General features: G+C 42.5%; 1 protein-coding gene across 1 annotated transcript in view; it reads left to right on the forward strand.

The window, feature by feature from the left end:
- Positions 1 to 19931, forward strand: part of LOC146351165 (uncharacterized) — a 246155-nt gene that overhangs the window by 219065 nt on the left and 7159 nt on the right. The window contains 6 exon segments of the mRNA XM_084846708.1: positions 6729 to 6908; positions 9483 to 9677; positions 10497 to 10676; positions 12855 to 13087; positions 14554 to 14683; positions 17468 to 17599. Of these exon segments, the coding sequence (XP_084702834.1) occupies positions 6729 to 6908; positions 9483 to 9677; positions 10497 to 10676; positions 12855 to 13087; positions 14554 to 14683; positions 17468 to 17599 (1050 nt within the window).

Below are 19931 nucleotides of genomic sequence, written 5' to 3' on the forward strand. Positions count from 1 at the left end.
TTTCCAGGCTCAGTTCAAGGTGCTGGATTTAAGCTTTAAAGCTCTATACAGCTTGGGATCTAGGTGCCTTGTGGACCACCATTTTCCATACACTCCTCCCTGCATGCTCCACCCACCATCTGAGGCACTTCTCCAGATCTCAGCTCTTTTGAAATACAGTGGGTAGTTACCAGGTGTAGGGCTTGCTCAGCAGTGGCACCTACCCAGCTGACTTCTGTCAGGCCGAAGTACTCTGCTGTTTTAGGTGGCTGGTTAAAAAATTAGCTTTGAAAAAGGGATTTGGGCTGATCTCTTTTCTTTTCGGTTTATATTTTAGTACTGTTCCTTTTTTATTGCTGTTCCCAGAAATTGTTGTTTGTTGGTTAAATATATTATGGGGTTGTAAACATTTTGACTGTTAGGAATGGTGGGTGTGATACATTGTTTTTAAATATTGTGTAGTATTGCTTTGTTAGCCACCTTGAGTTCTTTTTTGGAAATAAAACAGGATCCAAGTTTTTAAAATTAAATGACAAATATTACAATACTTCAAATAGATGCTCAGACTCAAGATCTGGCAAGTGCCCAAGAAAAGAGAATTTCCTTGTTGCTACATGTGCAATCGAGCGCAGAACATAAAGGATCCTCTTGCTCAGAATGGAGATTGAAAGGCTGCAGGGCAGAATAAGGAGGTTATTGGAGATCAGGTTTAAGAAGTTAAGAATTGCCTTGCTAAATCAGACAAAGGGGTCCTGTTTAACTCAGCTCAAGGTTCCCAGAGGAGCTGCTATGAAGTAGTTGTACTTACTAGATGGGTGAGGCAGAGAAATAGGGCAAGGCGGGGCCCTGAACAGCTATATGTCAGTTGGAACTCACTCAGGAAGAGCTGTTGTCTTCTGAGACTTCATGAAGGCTGGCTGATCCCCACCCCTTCTGAGGAGTCTTAAAGCCAGTCTCTATTTCTGCAGCTGCCTTCTCCAGCATGGGGTTGGTGAAGACTGTATTTGTGTGTGTGTGGGTGCCCTCGGAGTCTGAGGAGTCTGGTAAAGCCATGTCCTCTGGCCTGGAGGTCTCTGGGTAACAGAAGATGGCACATGGAATGATGCCTCTTCCACCTTGGAGTCTTCCTTGAGTTAGAGGAAGACTCCAAGCCAGAGAACATGACAAACGAATGCTTCCAAATGGAGGGGTCCTAGAACTAACAGGCATAGTGCATCTCTTCTGTCTTTTTCTTTTAACATATTTTTTGCAGTAAGAAAAAAGACAGAAGAAGCAGTGGGAAAACAAGGGAGGGCTACAATGGGAAGACAACAATATCTGGACTCTTCCCCCCTCCCAAATTATGTGAATTAAGGAGGTTGATGGCACAATAAAAGCCATGTCTGGAAGCACCCAAAGGATTCACCTAGTAGTCCAATATTCTGTTTTAGGAGATAAGTGTGGAAGCTCACAAGCTTCCACTTCCCATCACTGTACTGAAAGTTCCTTAGGAGAACAAGGGGGAAAGAAGCGACTTTGCCTCCTTCCTGCCTTTGAAAGATTATCCCATTATTCCAAGTTTCCCAAGCAGGACCTAGGAGGGAATATTGGCACAGCACTGTTGAAGAATGTTACTGCAGGAGATCAAGCAGCCATTTGTGAGCAATGCATTCCAAACAGGACGAGCTTCCTTCCTCTTCTTGTCAGTGTTTTGAATGCACTGATCCATAACTGTATCAATACATCAGTGTGAAAGGTCATCTTGAGATTTCCTCCTTTCTTGACATTGAATCGGAGTTTCTTGTTGAATGTAGTTTTTCAGTTTTCAACTCTTTCACTTTAAACATTTGAGCTGCCATGTCTGTCTGTAAATGTGCAATCCCCTTGGAGCAATGCTTGCCCTGCCATCCACTTTTGCAAAGTTTATACTGATTGAGCTGTGGGCACACTCCATTCTATGTACTGGCTCCGCAGTCCTTAAGCTCAGCCTTTAAACTTTGGCTTGATGTAGTAAGTGAAATATATGAATCCCTACTGAGACTTTGCCATAACTGGAGGTCAAAATGTGTGCAATGAAGCCAAGTTTAAAAAAAACAATAACAACCTTGTACATTCTAAAGTTTCTAAAGGGCGAGATGAAGTGAGAACGTCAGATGTTGACAAGTTTTTGCCTTTTTAGCCATAGCTAATTGGGAAGCATCTGTTAAGGAACACAGAGTAGAAATAGTCATCACTTTTGTATTGTGGCTTAGGATGCTTTCAGGCTATGGGTTCTGTATTGTGGCTTAGGATGCTTTCAGGCTATGAGAAGGCAAAGCTTCTCTTCTGATGGAAGGAAACCTTTGGATCCAACGGATTGCTTCCAGTTCAATGGTTATAGTGCCCAAAGAAGAAGCACCTTCTTGAAAGGTACTTCTTTTTGCAGGGTTTAGAATTACCACTGCCATTTTGATGTAATGGTAGCTTTGCTTTCTGTGCAGAGTTCTCGTCCTCAAATATACAGTTTGCAGGTGACCGACCTACAAATCCATTTGTGATGAAGCATTCTGATATAAAGTATGTCCTTGATGAAGAACTGCTTTACGCTTGGCGTATTATGTACAGTGAAAAGGTGAAAGGTGTCCCCAACCAGTCGTGTCCGACTCTAGGGTGCGGTGCTCATCCCCGTTTCTAAGCCGAAGAGCCAATGCTGTCCAAAGACGCTTCCGTGGTCATGTGGCCGGCATGACTCAACACCGAGGTGCACGGAACGCTGTTACCTTTCCTGCCGAGGCGGTACCTATTTATCTACTTGCAATTTCTTGCTTTCGAACTGCTAGGTTGGCAGAAGCTGGGACTGAAGACGGGAGCTCACTCCGTCACGCGGCACTCGGGTCTCGAACTGCTGACCTGCCGACCTTCCAGTCTGCAGTTCAGCGTCTTAACCATTAAGCCACCGTGGCCCCTATTATGTACAGTACCTGGTAGAAAAAAGGCTGATTTCTTAGCTCTTTCCATAAAGTATGTTCTGCATGATTAGTGTTGGGTTATTACAGAGATACTTTAATAGAACTAAAGACCTAAAATATTAACTGGATGAATGTTTCCTAAAACAGCTTTAATCCATGATTCACAAGCTGCAGAGGAAAGATGTACCCACAAAGTACACAGATCTCTTATCTTTTTAAATGTTGCCTAGAGCTTTCGCTGCAGCCTGCCAGCTTACAAGACAATTATGCAGAGGTGAGCCACTTCAGACAAATGGGAGCCGAATGGTTATGATGAAAATGTGTGTAGAGATGTATAGTTTGGCAATCTGCATTACTATGAATAGGAATAAATTACATCCTTTCAGTGTAATTATGTTAACCTGGATTGGCTGTGGCTGTTTTTCCTCCTCCTTGGCAATATTTGTTCAGCTCCAACTCAGAAAATCTCCTGCAACAAATTTTAAAGTATTTCTTTTTTTGGTATATACTTCCTGACATCAAGCAATAAACCCAAGACTGCTTAGAGAAAACTCTGTAAGGTTTCAACTGTATTTTTGAAGGAGAAGCAAACAAGATGCAGCAGGAAGCCACTGCGGATAGTTAAGAACAGCTGCTGATATGAAAAAATTCTGATGAGCTGTTAGAGTACCTGTGGTACAGTCAATATTTAGCTTCAGCTATACAGTGTTGCATTTGGACTGCAGGCACATTCCTAGCAAATGGAAAGTCTGGTATAAATAAGCAGAAAGTCTTCCTCCCCATCTTAACTTACATCATGGCAACCAATGATGAGTGACAGAAGAACTGGGTGGGTGGATGGGTGGGGAGCAGAGGGAGGACTGTTTTACTATCTTTCAGCTTCTAGACCAGAGGTGGGCAGAAAGTAAATCTCCAGATGTTTTGGACTTCATCTCCTAGTATTCCTGACCATTGGCCATGCTGGGGGTCTTCTAGGCATTGAAGCCCAAAACATCTAGAGATTTACCTTCTACCTACCGCTGTTCTAGATGTACCATTGTAAAAGGTATGTAAGAAAGCATTAGAACAGGGCAGGCTCTTTGGGCACAAGTATGTCACTGTTCACCACTGATGACTAGCCAGTTGGTACCACGACATTCTCACAACCTCTGTCAGTGTGGCACTCACAACTGCAGCAAGAACTGGGCTCCATCTACATGGAAACGGAATGGGAAGCACTCTGGTTATATCTGGATTTTCATGAAATTGCTTTGGTCCACCATGGGCACACAAGAAAAGTGGAGTATACACTACCTAAAATCCCACTTTCACAGGTCACACAGCACTTGAAACCCCCATACTTCAGGGTTCTGTGGGTGGAGTAGAACTGAACATCATTAGCCCCATAGATGCTGCTTAGTGAATGGGAGAGGCTTATTCCCCACTCCTGTCCATGCTTCCCTGCTTAGGGAAGTTTACTGGAAGTACTGAATTAAGCCCTTGTATTTTACTTCACACCTCTCGCCTGTCATCCACCATTGTGATATTGCGAAAGATGCTATGCTGTTGTGAATGGGAGAAGCAGGCTACAGAATGTGAATGGATAAAGTAGCTACTCTGTTATTATGAATGCTTGAAACAGCATAACTGCGATACTGTGAATGGGGAAAAGGGGCTAGCTATTGTGAATGGGAAAGCAGCTCTACTGTAAATGGGGGGAAAAGAGGGAATGGGGGAGAGGAGAAAAGGGGGCAGCCCCCACCCTTTGATCAGGTCACAGCCAGGTCACAGAAATAGGCACACCCAGGATTTAATGCGCGGGGACAGGGCATACTGTAATGGAACCGTGCAGGAGCCGTGTTTACGGGAAAAGATGCACTGAAATGACTTTCTGACAGTGCGCCTTTTCCAGATGGAAGCTATGGGGTTGCTGTGGATTGGTGACAGCGTCATCTGTCATGAATGATCCTGATCTGTTGTCACTCCATGCTAAATCAGCTGTGTAGATTGGGCCCTAGTTTGACTTTGGGAAATTGTGATGTCCCTTGGATTCTTCTGGCAACAAAAGCATTATATCCAAAACATATTTTGGATTCCTCTAACAATTACTTATTCCTTGCACAGTAAATTAATTGTCCAAAAAGGATTTTGTCATGTTTTCTTCATCTAATTCTAGATCCTCATATTTGTCCTAATAAAATATACTATACTTTATATGTGTTTTTAAATTAAATAAATTATAGTGTAACCTTATGTATTATTTCTCTCCATCTCCTGCCTTTGCTTTAAAATGTGATAGTTATCTATCTGGATATACCTATCTATCATTTCTTAACTTCATCTGCATCTGATGAGGCTTCTCAAGTTGTGTCCTTCTCAAAGATGTAATTAGCTTACTGCATAGTGGTATGATTGTGAAGCAAAGCAGCCTTTCTGCAGCACATTCCTATTACCCTTGTTAAGTGAACCATGAGAATGAAGCAGAGCAAATGTCACCATCAACAGCACTGATTAATTGCAAAGCCTTAGCTTTGTGCTTGGAAAAAGCTTATCTGCATTTAAAAGTTAACATGACTTTCAGCAGGCTACTGCCTGCCTGCTTATGTAGATGCATGCTCCATATTATGCTAGTCAAATCCTTTTGTGGCGCTTTGTGCCACAGTATTTAAGTTCATGGCAACTTGGCATTAAGAAACAAGATTAACAGCACAATCCTATGCCTGTTTGCTCAGAAGTAAATTAAGTTCATCCTGGTACTTACTCCCAGGAAAATATGCTTAGGATTGTAGCCTACTATGCACACTTACTTGTGAGTAAGCTCCATTGAACACAATGGCACATACTTCTGAGTAAACATGTATAGGATTGTTTCTTAAGGAAGTGAAAAATGTTTGCCCATGGAAGCAGGAATCTAAATGGAATGACTGATACACATTGAAACTGTGACTAGGAGTCCCTGGGATTTTGATTAGAAAGAAGGGGATAGGGAGAGAGATTATACTTAAACATGTGATGTTAGATAAGTACATCTGGGAAAAAGAAAATCGACTGGAAAAATGAAGTTAATTGCTTATTTGTAAAGGTAGATGAGGCATGGAAGGATATGTTGAGCCCAGTGGGCACCTTGTCTCAGTATATCTCTGGAATCCAAAGTGTTAGGACTGTATATTGCATATTGATTCCTCCTGTGTTGGCAGTGGTAACATGCAAACTCTCTCCAGATGAGTCATGATGCAGGACAGAAGGAAGAAATGCTCAAAATAATATGTTGGCTAGATTTTTATACAGCCATGTGGTGCACTAAATCCTTCTGTAGCAGAAACCCAGTAGAAATGAATGAGGGTGGCAAGACAGAGGTGTTTGATGGATTGCACACTCACACCCTGCCCTGTTATCAGTTACATGCTAGAACAGTTTTTTAAATCTCATTTTTATTGTAAAATTTCAACACAAGAAAAGAAAGAAAAAGAAAGAAAAATATGGCTACACAGATGCAGGAACAGTTTTGATACATATGGAACTTGGTGTAAATGGCAATAGTCCCAAAAGTGTTTGAAAATACCTCTTGGATTGACCCTAGGAAGACATCTACTATCTTCGCCAATTCCTTCAGCCATCTATCCAAACTGTAGTGCATTCTATGCACAGAGTGGACACACCACAGTCTGTAGTTGTAACTTTTTACCATCTGTCCCCAAAGATGGTCACACGTACTTTGTGATTGTCTCAAGCACCTCTGCTTCTCAAGGATGGTACTTGGATGACAAAAACTGGTCATAGCCAGGTGAGCTGGACCTCCTGCGAAAGATCAGTTTGTGAAAATGTCTTCTTTCTCTATTACAGCTCATCAGCGATGGTGGTGTGGTCTATGCAGAAGCACTCTGGGATCATGTCACCATGGATGACCAAGAGCTAGGCTTCAAGGCTGGGGAGGTCATTGAAGTAATGGACGCTACTAACAAAGAATGGTGGTGGGGCAGGATAATGGACAGCGAGGGCTGGTTCCCAGCCAGCTTTGTACGGGTAAGAATCTATGTGTTGTTCTTAAAACTCCATTTGTTAACAGCAAGCAGGGCTGGCCCAAGACATTTTGCTGCTTGAGGCAAAGATAGCAACTCCCCACCCCATTACACATAAAGAATCCAGCTGGACTGGCAGCTGAATCTCTCTTCAACACTGGTGATGGAACAGCTGCCTCCACCACACCTGGGGGTACAAGCTAGCTTTGAGGACACAGGGCAAGGTATCTTAGGGGATTCAGGGGGGGAATGGTGGGGGCTGACTCCCTGAGGCAGCTACCTCACCTTACCCAATTGTAGGGCCAGACCTGACAACAAGCTCTTCAGAGGAGGAGACATTTTGAGGGGACAAGTCCGTCTGTCTGTCTGTCTGTCTGTCTAAATTATTTCTAGGCTGCCTTTAATGGTGGAACCCTCTCAAGGTGTCATACAAGATAAAAACCACACAAAGTGGATACAGTACCTCCCCCATAAAACATGTTTCAATAAAATGCATAAAAACGTAGATCGCCAATTTAAAATCAATAAAAACAAAACTTATCAGTCAAAACATCAACGTAAGCAGAATGCCAGTGTCAGTAAAAACATCAACGTCAGCAGAATCACTGCTTGGATACTTAGGTACAATGCATACCTCATATACTGGGAATATTGATTTGAGTTCATTTTCTGCATGATGAAACAGCAGTGGTACTACTGGCTAATCCCTATACTTTCTGCACCATCAAAGAAGCAGTTAGAATGGGTCAAACCTCTTGCTTTGCCAGCGCAGTGTCATAAACTGTGATGTTACATTGGGATTTCAAATGTGATTTTTGGGTATCGTAGGAAGATGCACTGGGGTACTAGTGTAGAATCCAGAAGGCTGTCATTTCTAACTATGGCTACCATTTTTAGGTTGCAATCCTATACGCACTTAGCCCTACTGAACCCAATGATGTTTACTTCTGAGTAGAGAAATATGGGATTACAGTGGTAATCCTATAACCTATGGCCTGTAGCTTGCATGTATTATAAAAGTGGAGTGGACTGCTTAAGGAATGTCTATAATTGCATCATTTATATAACTAAAAGGGCTGAAGCAGAATATGTTTAGGAAACTGTATTGTTTGGTCTTCTTTTAATTTGTACAAGATTAATTTCAAGGCCATGATATAACTAATATCATGAATCAAATAACTAATGTGAAGGATCGGCAATGAAGATTTCTGAGGGGCAGAGGGAAGAAGCTATGCATGGATTTACAGACCATAATCCCCCCCCCCATACACACACAAGTCTTCTAAAATATTGAATGGTTTTGGTTTCCGTTCTCATTCTGCTGCCATCTTATGGCCATCTGAAATAATAACAGGAATCTTCTTGTTTTCTGCAGCCCCTCACTTGGCTATATATATTCTTTATATGCAACGTGGTTAGAAGGTAGGAGGCTTGGGCTTCTCCAGCCCCATAGAAGTACAATGACTCAGTGAACAAATGATTCAAAGCTTATCCACATGCTTGAGCTTTTCAGTTCTGAAAGTACAGTGTTTCTCTTGACCCAGCACTCAGTCCAGACCACTAAAACTTTCAGAAATTGATTATCTTCCCTGGCTTTCATCCTGCCTCAGACCATCTCCCCCGTTTTCATAGCATTAAATAATATGCCTACTTTTTCAAAGTATAAAAACAACTGGGGCTGGAGAAGTGGGGCTCCAGGTGGCTCTGGAGCTCAGGGAAATAGCTCTTCAACTGGAGTGGCGGGCTTGCAGGAGCTGATTGTGTGTGTGCATGCAGACACCCATGAGTGGTACACTCGTGCCCTGGAGCACACATGGTTCATAATAGCTGGAGGTTAATGATGGGCAAATTTCCCTTGACTTGTTTAGGATTGCGAGTTGCAATCACATGAGAAAGTAGAGAATGCGGGGGGGGGGATTCTTCCTACCAGAACCCCTCCCCTCCCCACCCCCTTACCTGGTGGCTGCAGAAGCTCTTTTTCTCCCCCTCCTCTTTCTCTTCCTTCTTGGTGGGGGTGGAGGCAACAGCTTCCCCCTCTTCCTCTTTAGCAGAGGTTTCCTTTTCTCCTCCCTACTCTCTTGTGCCTGTAACACTGTTATGGCACACGATGGGTGCCAGAAACCCTGGGCTATACTATTTCTTCCAGGTTGCGCAGAAATACACAGTTGCCCTGGGAAAACAATGATTACAGAAATGCCCCAGGTGCCAGGGAAAGGGGCAGAGGAAATCTCCCCCCCCCCTGCTACAGCTGCAGATGTTCTGGAGGAGGGGTGATGGTGGGGAAGTGCCAGTACTGTTGTGTAAGCAGCAGCCAGTAAAGTGGGTGCGAGTGGGAGGGATTAATTATTCTTCAGCTCTGATTAAAATCTGAACTCATGGGTTCTTAATTAGTTCCTAGTTCCATATTCCAAGCCAATGAATCACAAACTTCAACACTAGATGGAATACCTACAGTAAGTTCCAACACATCTGCCTTCCTTATGTGTGAATACTTAAGCCCTAAGACAGGTAATAAAGGTCAATATAGTACTGTCCCGTGCTTTATATGATGGAAATCTTTCCCCAAAATCTTCTACAGCTCCGAGTGAACCAGGATGAACCAATGGAAGATGACCCTCTGAAGTTAGAAGACGGGAAGGAGGAAGACTCCAGAACTGCTCCCTACCGTTATGGGATGGGGCACACAACTAAGGATCAAATGAGAACCAATGTTATCAATGAAATCCTAAGCACAGAGAGAGATTACATCAAACACCTGAAGGACATCTGTGAGGTAACAAAACATGCAGATAAAATGTGACGCAAAGCATCAAGAGCATCTGGCCCAAAGAATCTCATGAGCTGAATTTTACAAAAAGAAAACCAGTCATGTCTGGAATATGGAATTCTGTAAGAGCTCTTTTAAAAGTTTTGAGCTCATTATTGAGTTAAAATATTCCATTGTTAATCTACTTCAATATAAATGGCTTCATTCAGACTCAAGCAGTGAGTTCCCTCAGAGGGTCTCTGTGGAGTGACCATACAAGTGCAATCATTTCTGCCGTTATGGAAAGTTACTTTTCTGCCACAACACTAAAACACATTGTCCAACATGCCCTTTAGTGGCAGAGAAGCAAACATGCTCGTGTTTCACTAAAACCCATACATTTGCTTTCTGACTCAGACGTCACCTTGTGTTAAGTTTTATCAGCCTCTAAGAAAACCAAATCTGAACAAAATGCTAGTGGGACATCTTTTAACATCTGTATGACTTCCTTACAATTCTAAAGTGTTGCTTTCGAATGAGACCTCTAGAAGCAGCTTAGCTTCACTTCACTGGAGGCTGCTACTGTGTCTGCTTCTAGTCCTGCTGGACTTCATGGCAGAGATACCATCCTCTGCACCGGTCACTTGAGTGTTGAATGCAGAAACTGGAAGGATTTTTGCAGTAACTGGTGTTTTCTTTGCATATCCATTCTCTCCGATCTGCTTTAGCAGCACTGGGGTGCTCCACCAACCTGTTTAGCCATATTGACAAGGATGAGGTTGGCTGCAGTTCTTTTTGATTTTGTCTCTCAAGTAACTCGTACTGTAAATCCTTACTTCTTTCCAGGGCTATATAAAGCAGTGTCGTAAAAGAGCAGATATGTTCACAGAGGAGCAGCTGAAGACAATCTTTGGGAATATTGAGGATATCTATAAGTGCCAGAAAAAATTTGTTAAAGCGCTAGAGAAGAAATTCAACAATGACTATCCCCACCTGAGTGAGGTTGGCTCCTGCTTCTTGGAATATGTAAGTTGCTGGGTGTACATAGGTGGGCAAGTAGCTACTTCCATGGTGCCACAAGCTGGTGATCTGGCAACCTTAATTCTCTGCTGGAAATAACGTTTGGTGTGTTAAAAACTGCATGTCTTGGATCTTATTATTGCAGACAGGTATTTTCCATGATTTTACAGGGAAATGTAAGTGTCAGCAAAGGCTCTTGATGTACCAGTTCTTACTGCAAGGCTATGACCTTGCAGATGGTCATCTTTTAGAATGGAGACATGCCGAATCTATTAGCCATTTTAAGATTGTTGGGGTGGGGGATACAAACAGATCATAGACTTATCTGGCAACTTGCTATGGATTTGTTTTCAAAATGGAATTTTGCATGGCTTGCAGGATTCTGCCATAAATGTTAAGTATTGAATAGGGAGAGGACAGACATAAAACTTATGTATTTATTCCTTTAAAATAATGCTCGGCTGCCTTTCAGAACAGGAGGCCTCCCAAAGTGGCTTACAACAATAAAATTCATATAATAAAATTGATAAAGTAATAAACAGCAAGCATTCATAAACATAACAACCACTAGCATAAAACAAATGGCCTAGCAGTACTAAAAACCTACAACACAACTGCAGCTAAAACCCAGAACAGCCCAGTAAAACATAATCAGGGGAAGGCCAGAGTAAAGAAGTATGCCTTCAGGGCCTTCCTAAGAGCCTGCAAGGATGTGGCCTAATGCCCCCCCCCCCGCCCCAAATCGCAACTCATTCCAGAGATGTGGGGCCACTGCATAAAAGGCCCTTTCTCATGTACTTGCCACCAAACTGCCCTCCAAGGTTGCTGTTGCTGATCTTCAAATGTACATTAAACCTAAGGTCATTGTTGAATTAAAAAAAATCTTGTCTTTAGATACCTTCATTGCAGAGAACCTGAATGGATTTCATAGGAAGAGTCTTGAATTTTGTATTGACTTTGGAACTTTCTTGAGGCTGTATTCCTTCAGGGTTTTTTTTTTAAAAATCTGCTAATCCTCCAATAGTTGCTAGTATAGAACTAAGTCCCACTGAGCTCAACAGGGGTTAATCCCTGAAAAGTGTATTTAGGATTACAGCCTAAAAGAAGAAAAAAAATGGAAAGCCTGATGATCATGATAATTTACAATCTAACATTTGACTTAGATGAGACAACAGAGGATGGAGATGGAGCCAGGCATAAACTGGGGAAGAATATCCATTAATTTATCTTACATGTACTTGGGGTTTGGTACACCAGGGCATGGGATTTTGTTTTAATTATGGAATTGCTGCACAGACCAATAGAACAATAGACTGAAATTTGTAACTGCTGCAACTGTGTAAATGTACAGGGCTTTTTGCCTCTGACAGATCTCACTTTGACATTTTTCTTTTAAGGTGTGTTTGCACTGACCCCTTTTTATTTATTTTATGTATTTCTTATATTTTTAATCTGCCCAATAACAAATGTTCTTTGGGCAGGTTACAAAGCTAAAAGAATAAAATGCAATACAAAAGCTAATAGAATAAAATACGATACAAAACCACAAACAGCATAGGAATAAAAGATATATAAAACAGCCATAACATCTAAAAACTAAACTCTGTTTAATGCACTGCTTTTACTACTGGGATTCACTTGTACTTTTTGCACCACATTATGTGTCTTGTCTCAACACATCTGATGTTCCCTATCTGTCAATAAATCCCATCACAATACTTCGCTTCCGTTTAGTTATGGCTCTCTAACGGCTCTTTATGTGCTTTTTAAATACTGCTTTCTTTCCCTGTGTTCTTCTTCATTCACCTATCCCTTTTTTTTTCTAAGACAGTCGGTGCTTCCAGATTAGATTTTTATCCTGCAGTCTCCCAGCCTCAAACATGGAATTTTATTCTCTGTGTGTATGGGTCCAGACAGCATCATCTTCTATTTATAACGTGTCCCCCCCCCGACCTTTTCCCACCGCATCTCCCATTGTTTTCTTACCAGAAAATAATCCATTAAGGAGGAAGACCCCAGAATCGCTGCACAAGGCTTTCTGACTGATGGTGCTAGGTGCCCTCCATCTGGAAGCACTCTGACAGTGATCACCTTTGAAACAGGGACCCTATCTATTTTTGTCCTGTAACAGGCTCCAGTTCTATACATCATGAATATAATATCACCTTTTGGTTTCCAATTCAGCAAACTGAGTTCCAGATCTACTCTGAGTATTGCAACAACCACCCCAATGCCTGCATGGAGCTTTCCCGACTCACCAAAGTGAGCAAGTACGTTTATTTCTTTGAAGCATGTCGCCTGCTTCAGAAGATGATTGACATCTCTCTGGATGGCTTCCTCCTGACTCCTGTGCAGAAGATTTGCAAGTACCCACTGCAGCTTGCAGAGCTGCTGAAATACACTAATCCACAACATAGGTAAGGAGGAGCTGGGATTAAAAATTGGAGGGGCCAGGGAGGAATGTCATGACTCAGCCACCGTCATCCTAGTTTTTTGTTGCCCATTGTAAACATTCCCCTTTAGTAACTTTAGGAGCTTTTCAGTGATGGCACCCCATCTGTGGAATGCCTACATGATGCCCACCTCACACCTACATTATGGTCTTTTCAGTGCCAGGTAAAGATCTAAAGATATTTTATTCTCCCAGGCATTTTAAGAGCTATTTTAGGATATTAAAAACTCTGCTCAGTTTTATTTTTTGTCTGTCTGGTTATTATGTGCTGCAATGTTTTTACCCCCGCTGCTGATCTTACTTCACGTCACTTTATCTTGTGCTATTTTTTTGTTGTGATTTTATATTTTACGTTTTTAATTTCCTTATATACAGCCTAGAGAACTTTATTAGGTGACCTAAAAGTGTAAACAAACAAACTTTAACAAGCTTTTCCCTAGAGATGTAGCTGTGAGGTTATTCAGGTGCCACTTTGTTTCTATCTCATTGTGTTTGAAAGCTAAGTGTCTTATAGTAGAAGTCTTGTATCTACTAACTTTCCAGTTCCCAAACAGATAGCCTTTTCTAGGGGACTGGTAAAATAGGGGTGGACAACTTTGGAGGGTTGGAGGGCCACACTGGCAGTGGAAGTGACAGCGGCACCAAAATCCCACCAATTCTGCTGGGAAACTATGCGTGCTGGGAGACTCATCTTTTTTCCTGGCAGAATCACTGTGGCACAGTGGTGGCAACAATTTGCACTGGCACAGCAATGGCAGCAGTGATTTTTGGCAGTGCAACAGCAATGGCGGTGACTGGGAGGGCTGCATAAATGGCCTTCATGGTTGACGTGTTCCTCACCCCTGTGGTAAAAAGTCAAGCAGAAAAGTTTTTGTAGATATGACCATACGCTGGTGGCAGTTTTGGTGTCGCAACAAAGATTATTGTTGTGACACAGGCCAGAAACAGAAACAGGAGTCTCAGTGGTTGATGCTTGTTATAGAAGCTCCTTCCACCAGATATGGAGACTGTGCCTGTAATTCCCACTACTGTTGCTCGGAAGTGACATAAAGAGCAAGAAAGGGCAGAGAGGTACATCATCTCTCTCATAGCAGGAACAATTGCACTGGTCTGCAGTCTGGTGCGCAACCGGGATGAAAATTTGCTTTGCAGTTATTTATGCTGCTGAAGTGTTTTACAAGTATCAGCTAAATAAGTTGTGTGTTGTTGTAACTCTCCAACAATAGCCCCATTCCACAGATGGGGAAACAATTAAAGCTTGAGCAATTTCATGAGATGTACTGCAAACCAAGGATAGATCTCCTGGGGTGGGGTGGGGGGTTGCTCCACAATTTGCCTGCTAGTTCCTGAAGCTTTGGAATCGAGGGCCAGTCCCTTCGCGTTGTGGCTACTTTGTGTAGGCATGTCTAATGGAATCCATTTCGACCCTAGGGATTTTAAAGACGTTGAAGCTGCTTTAAATGCCATGAAGAATGTAGCACGGCTCATCAACGAGAGGAAAAGGCGTCTGGAAAACATAGACAAAATTGCACAGTGGCAGAGTTCAATAGAGGACTGGGAGGTAAAAAAAAAAAGGCCCGAGTGCTCCATTGTGCAAGAAATAGTGCCCCAGATCTAAACTGTAACATTATACTATGATGATTCTTTTTTAGAAAAATGCTTGCAACTCCTTCACTGGCCAAGATAATCCTTTATTTGACACACTGCTACACTGGAACTGGGGCCACAGTTGTCCCATTAGTGCTGTTCTAGCACAGTGAATGACTGGATCAGACCACAAGCTAGCCACATAGCTGTTTATATATTTTACACATCTTCAGTTTGTCACGCTCCTCTATACATTAATCATTGACGTGATAACAACCCCGTTATTTAGATTAACAGTTTGCAAGCATTGTTACAGAGGTTGGACGTCGTTCTCTTCTGCAAAAGAGGCAATTAAAGCCGCAGTCTTATGCACATTACCACAAAGAAGCACCACTGAAATCCATTATGATCAAAGTTTAAAAGCTTTCTCATGTAATGCTGCATGCTTAGTAATGCTTTGACTGTAATGAACCTATGCAGCTTTGTTTTAAAATGTATTTGATGAAAATAGGCTCCATTCCTGTATATACTAGGACACTTTGGATCCTTAGGTAGCAGGAATTGCCATTGTTTTGAGGACCCAATTCAAGCAGATTGTGATCTGTCCAACAATAGCAGAGATGGGAAGCATTTTCCTTTGTCTTGCAGATTCACAGGTTCTAGTGGATGAAAGAGAAGCCTCCTTCTCTTAAGACAGTCATACTTTGACCACAGTGTGACACAGGATTAACTGCATGTGAGACCATTGGAATCATAGGGCATAAGGATGCTTAACTCTGTGTTGTATTTCATATAGCGTAAAAAATGTTTAAATGCCTAAAGTAAGCACAGAAGTTTCAAATACAGAAGACGTTTAGAATATAATTGGTGAAACTCCTTCTCTTCGGAAATAAGGTTACTTGGAATTCAACACAGAAAAGAATCTATTTCTAATTCATACACTATTTCATGAATGTAGGGGGCCATGCTTGCTTTATTGAAGCTCTGTTCAGGCATTTGCCTGAACACATGGGGGCTTAAAGTGGGAAGAGCAATGGGACCATGCACACTGGCCATGCCTCCTACCTCTTCAGGCATGCTGGCTACGCCCCTTCAAGTACAGACCTTGCTATGTTGAATCAGCAAGGTCTGAAAGTGTCGAGTGCCAAGCCTCAGGCTGTCTCGTAGTCAATAGCTTTTATTATGCAAGCCAGAGCCCCATCAGCCACGCTTCAGGTTACAGACATAATCTGCATACAGCAACACAGAGCTAAGTTCTCTATTCTGCTTTGCATAATACTAATTAGACTACAAGAGGCTACCTACCTTTGATTAATATAGGAAGTTGCGACAAAAGCTGGTGCCAGCTGACAATACGAAACCTGACTAGCTTTTCCAGTCCTGCCCTCAGGGAGGGTCTTCCCCGAGGGACCTCTTTGGAGCGGCCAACATTTTGGAATGCTTCATGTCCCAAAGTTGCTCCTCCCTCCTCACCCGCTGCCTGATTCTTGCTCCTCCCTCCGCACCCGCTGTCTGATTCTTGCTCCTCCCCCCTCACCCGCTGTCTGATTCTTGGGTCTATCACTCCCCACCCCTCCCCCACCGTTATGGGAGTGTGTGTAGGACTGCTGCCTGTTCATTTCTAAAGCTAGATCCAGAGATCAAGGAGCCACCCTCAGCTGCCACTGTCCCTAGACACGTGTCCGAGAACAAATAAGAGGAACACAGGCTATGAATCTCCATAGACAAATAATCTCCTCGGCAAAGATTATCCTTGATAACTTCACTCCCACCCTTTAATAGAGCAAAACATTTTGGACTGGGGAAAGGGGACCACCCAGCCTTGCTGACAGGGACCCAATTGATGCCTTCCATGTTACTGAAAGTGCAAGAGGCAGAGCCTGTGAAAGACCACCAGGAAAACTTATTTTCCCCCTTCCCTTTTTTTAAAGATGTACATTCTGCATGTTAAGGAAATATGAGTTAAATTTATTTTGCTAGATGGTGGACATTTAGGGATTTCACAAACTCTCATCATCATTCCCCCAGGTAGTGTGCTGACCAGTTCTAAGGATTTACAAATACCTAAGGATAATTGGCAACAATTAGCCATTTGGTATAGACAGGAAGGGAGGAAGGAAGGGAACCTGTTATTGCTTTCTGGAGAACAGAAAAAGAAAAATGGGAAGGTGCCAAACAAAGGAAAAGAATGGAAGAAGCGTCCAGGTGCACAGAATGTATGCTTCTGGAGCTCTAAACATTTCAAATATGAATCCTTTTGGGGCACTCTTAGGCACAACCAACTTGAGTCTTGTGTTGCAAAAAAGCTGACTAGATAACAGACAGAAAGTAGACATATCAAGTGGGGTGATTGTGTGTGTGCGTGTGTGGGGAGGTGGGGAGGGAGCTTCTCCCTAAATTGAGTCAGATACTTCTTAAAAATGGCACTAGCTTTTTGAGCAGGCCACGATCATCATCTATATATAGTTGTTTTGAACTGTTTTTCTAGGGGAAATTGTGACAACTCCACGTGCCTAGAGAGAGACCAAAAAGAAAAAGAACAATCCATTTTGAGTGACAGCAAGCCACTACCTTGTGTGTGTGTGTGTGTGTGTGTGTGTGTGCATGCGTGCGTGCTGATTTTGGGGGTGCAAGGCTGGGAGACGGGTTAAAAAAACATAAACCATGCTTGGCGGGTACCTCCAAAATAGGCCACGATATATTACTTGACAACTTCTTTGGTGGGGAAATGACATATCCCCTGTGTTCTGAGTGGCAGGGTGAAGATGTCCTTGTCAAGAGTTCTGAACTCATCTACTCTGGGGAATTGACCAAAATTTCCCAGCCTCAAGCCAAGAGCCATCAAAGAATGTTCTTCCTGTTTGATCATCAGCTTGTCTGCTGCAAGAAGGTAAGCCAAACAAGCTAGTGCCTCCTCTGCCAACGAACATCCCTGGTGATAGCAAAATTACACCTTTCCCCAAACTGCTTTTTTACATTTTGCACTCAAGCATTCGTTTAAAGAATGGCCCAGTGTGTGAGGGTGATAGCATTAATCTAAGCATCAGTGTTCCTATAAATCAAAGAAGGGGTATAATACTGTAAATGTTGCCTACACAGCTGACATTTCTCCCATGCTGGCCTTCCGTGCATTTCTGCTCAGGCATTTAATGAAAGAGCCCTGCTGTGGACTGCTCTCCTGCAGCGTTGGAGGAAAATTACGCATTTAGCTTTTGTAAGATAAAAGACAGCAGCTGAAAATGTGATCAAATTAAATCCATCAGAATTGCCACCCATGTTCTTTCTAAAGCTCAGGTCAAATTCTGTGGTTGTATGAAAAGACTGATTCTAACAATGTTTCCACCTGCATGTATAAACATTCATGTTAAGTATTAAGGAGCCCACCTAAGTAGAAATCCTTTAAATCCAACCCAAGCAGATGGTAAGGGGAAAGTATCCTTCAGTAGTAGGAGGCATCATAATCCTTACCACTGTGGCAGTGGGCCTCAACCTGTTTCCATTTTTTTTTTTTTAACCAGGCCTCTGATATAACTACGACTAGCTTGATGCAGCTGAAATATTTGCTGTGTGTCACATGAGAATAATCCCCAGGGGTTATGAACCACTTTGGGAAACATTATGGTTGGGGGACAAAGTGGTGTATAAGTGTTGTAACTAAAAATAGCAAACACCCCTGGCTTAATTACTTCCTGCCTCTTTGATTTTTCCACATTTAAGATTGTCCCCTATCTGGAGGTATTTATGGCCATAGACATCAAGGCTAGTAAGCTGCACCAAATCTGAGTGAACGTAATCTCAACCTTAAACCTTTTTTTAAAGCTGTTGATATTTGCTCATAGTCCAAGAAAGCACATGGTAGGTTTGTCCCCCTCAAATATGACATAATTTCCAACCATTGTACCAGATGGACATTTGAACTTGTATAGAAGAAAAGTATCGTATTGAGCAAGTTGTGGGTGTTTAGGCTGTAGAGTACTCCCAATCTTCCACTACTCCAAAGTTCCTCTGATTCATCATAATGGACATGGTGGAAAGCAGTGCCATTTTGGATAGAAATGCATCCTGATACATACAATTTTTAAAAACCGTACAGAGTTGTTGTACAGCTTATCCAAATCAGACACCTTCAGAGTGCTCCTACCCCAAATACCTTGGATTGGATCCAGGCGTTGTCATTCTTACAGCAGACCCATTGAAATCAATGGAACAAATTAGGGATGACTGAGTTAAAGTCCCACTGATTTCAGTGGGTTTAGCTTAGAGTCATGACTAAGTCTGGATCCAGACCCTTATGTTTATGTTTCCTGATGGCTATGTACTACCTCCAGTACCAGAGGCAGTGAGCCTATGTACACCAGTTGCTGGGGAAAATGGGCAGGAGGGCGCCGTTGCACTCATGTTGTGCTTGTGGGCTTCCCATGGGCAGCTGGTTGGCCACTCTGTGAATGGAATGCTGGACTAGATGGGCCCTTGGTCTGATCCAGTGTGGCTCTTCTTATGTTCTTATGTACATCATAAGGTACATGACTGAAACCAATGCTAATTTTGTGGAAATGTCGCCTAATGTCAAACAGTATTTTAGGGAGGCTTTCCCCAATGAGGTATTTTTATCAGAACTGTTAATTTCCCATGGTGAATCAAAAAGAAGTTCCATTCCCCCAAGCCGTGCAAGCATCAAAACATATATCGCTGACACTTCACAATAAAGAAATGCCGTCGTGGGTGGAATGGCATTTTTTTTTTAAAAAAACACTGACTGACCATATGCCTCAGCGGAAGAACTGGGTCCTATCTAAGATCAACGTCTCTCCCATATCTCTGGCTACAGCTGCACAAACATTCAAAAGTGCACATCTGATCTTGTGATTACAAAGGTGGCCTCACAAACACAATCTGAAAACCTCTTCATCCGGTTTGGAGGATTTCACCTTGAAATGTTTTTTGGGGGGGAAATGTTGAAGAAACCTCATGTGCTCATAGAATATGTAATTTGGCTGCAAGATCATCAGAAGATTTGTGTTAGGGGGACGTTTCCATCAGTGCAAGTTTATGTATCAGATCTTATCAGATGGAAATCTTGCATACTGAAGAATACTTAAAGAGCAGAAAGCCTGTACCGTATGTGGCCTTCAGAGTGCTGGCAGCTTTTCTTGATGCACTACGTGCAATTCTTGGAGGATATGAAATATTCTGCAGGACAAATGAAGAAGGTATTCATATGG

Source organism: Heloderma suspectum, chromosome 3 (genome assembly GCF_057233095.1).
Source record: "Heloderma suspectum isolate Gila_16-S chromosome 3, 16-S_ref, whole genome shotgun sequence".
In the NCBI taxonomy this organism is placed as follows: Eukaryota; Metazoa; Chordata; class Lepidosauria; order Squamata; family Helodermatidae; genus Heloderma; species Heloderma suspectum.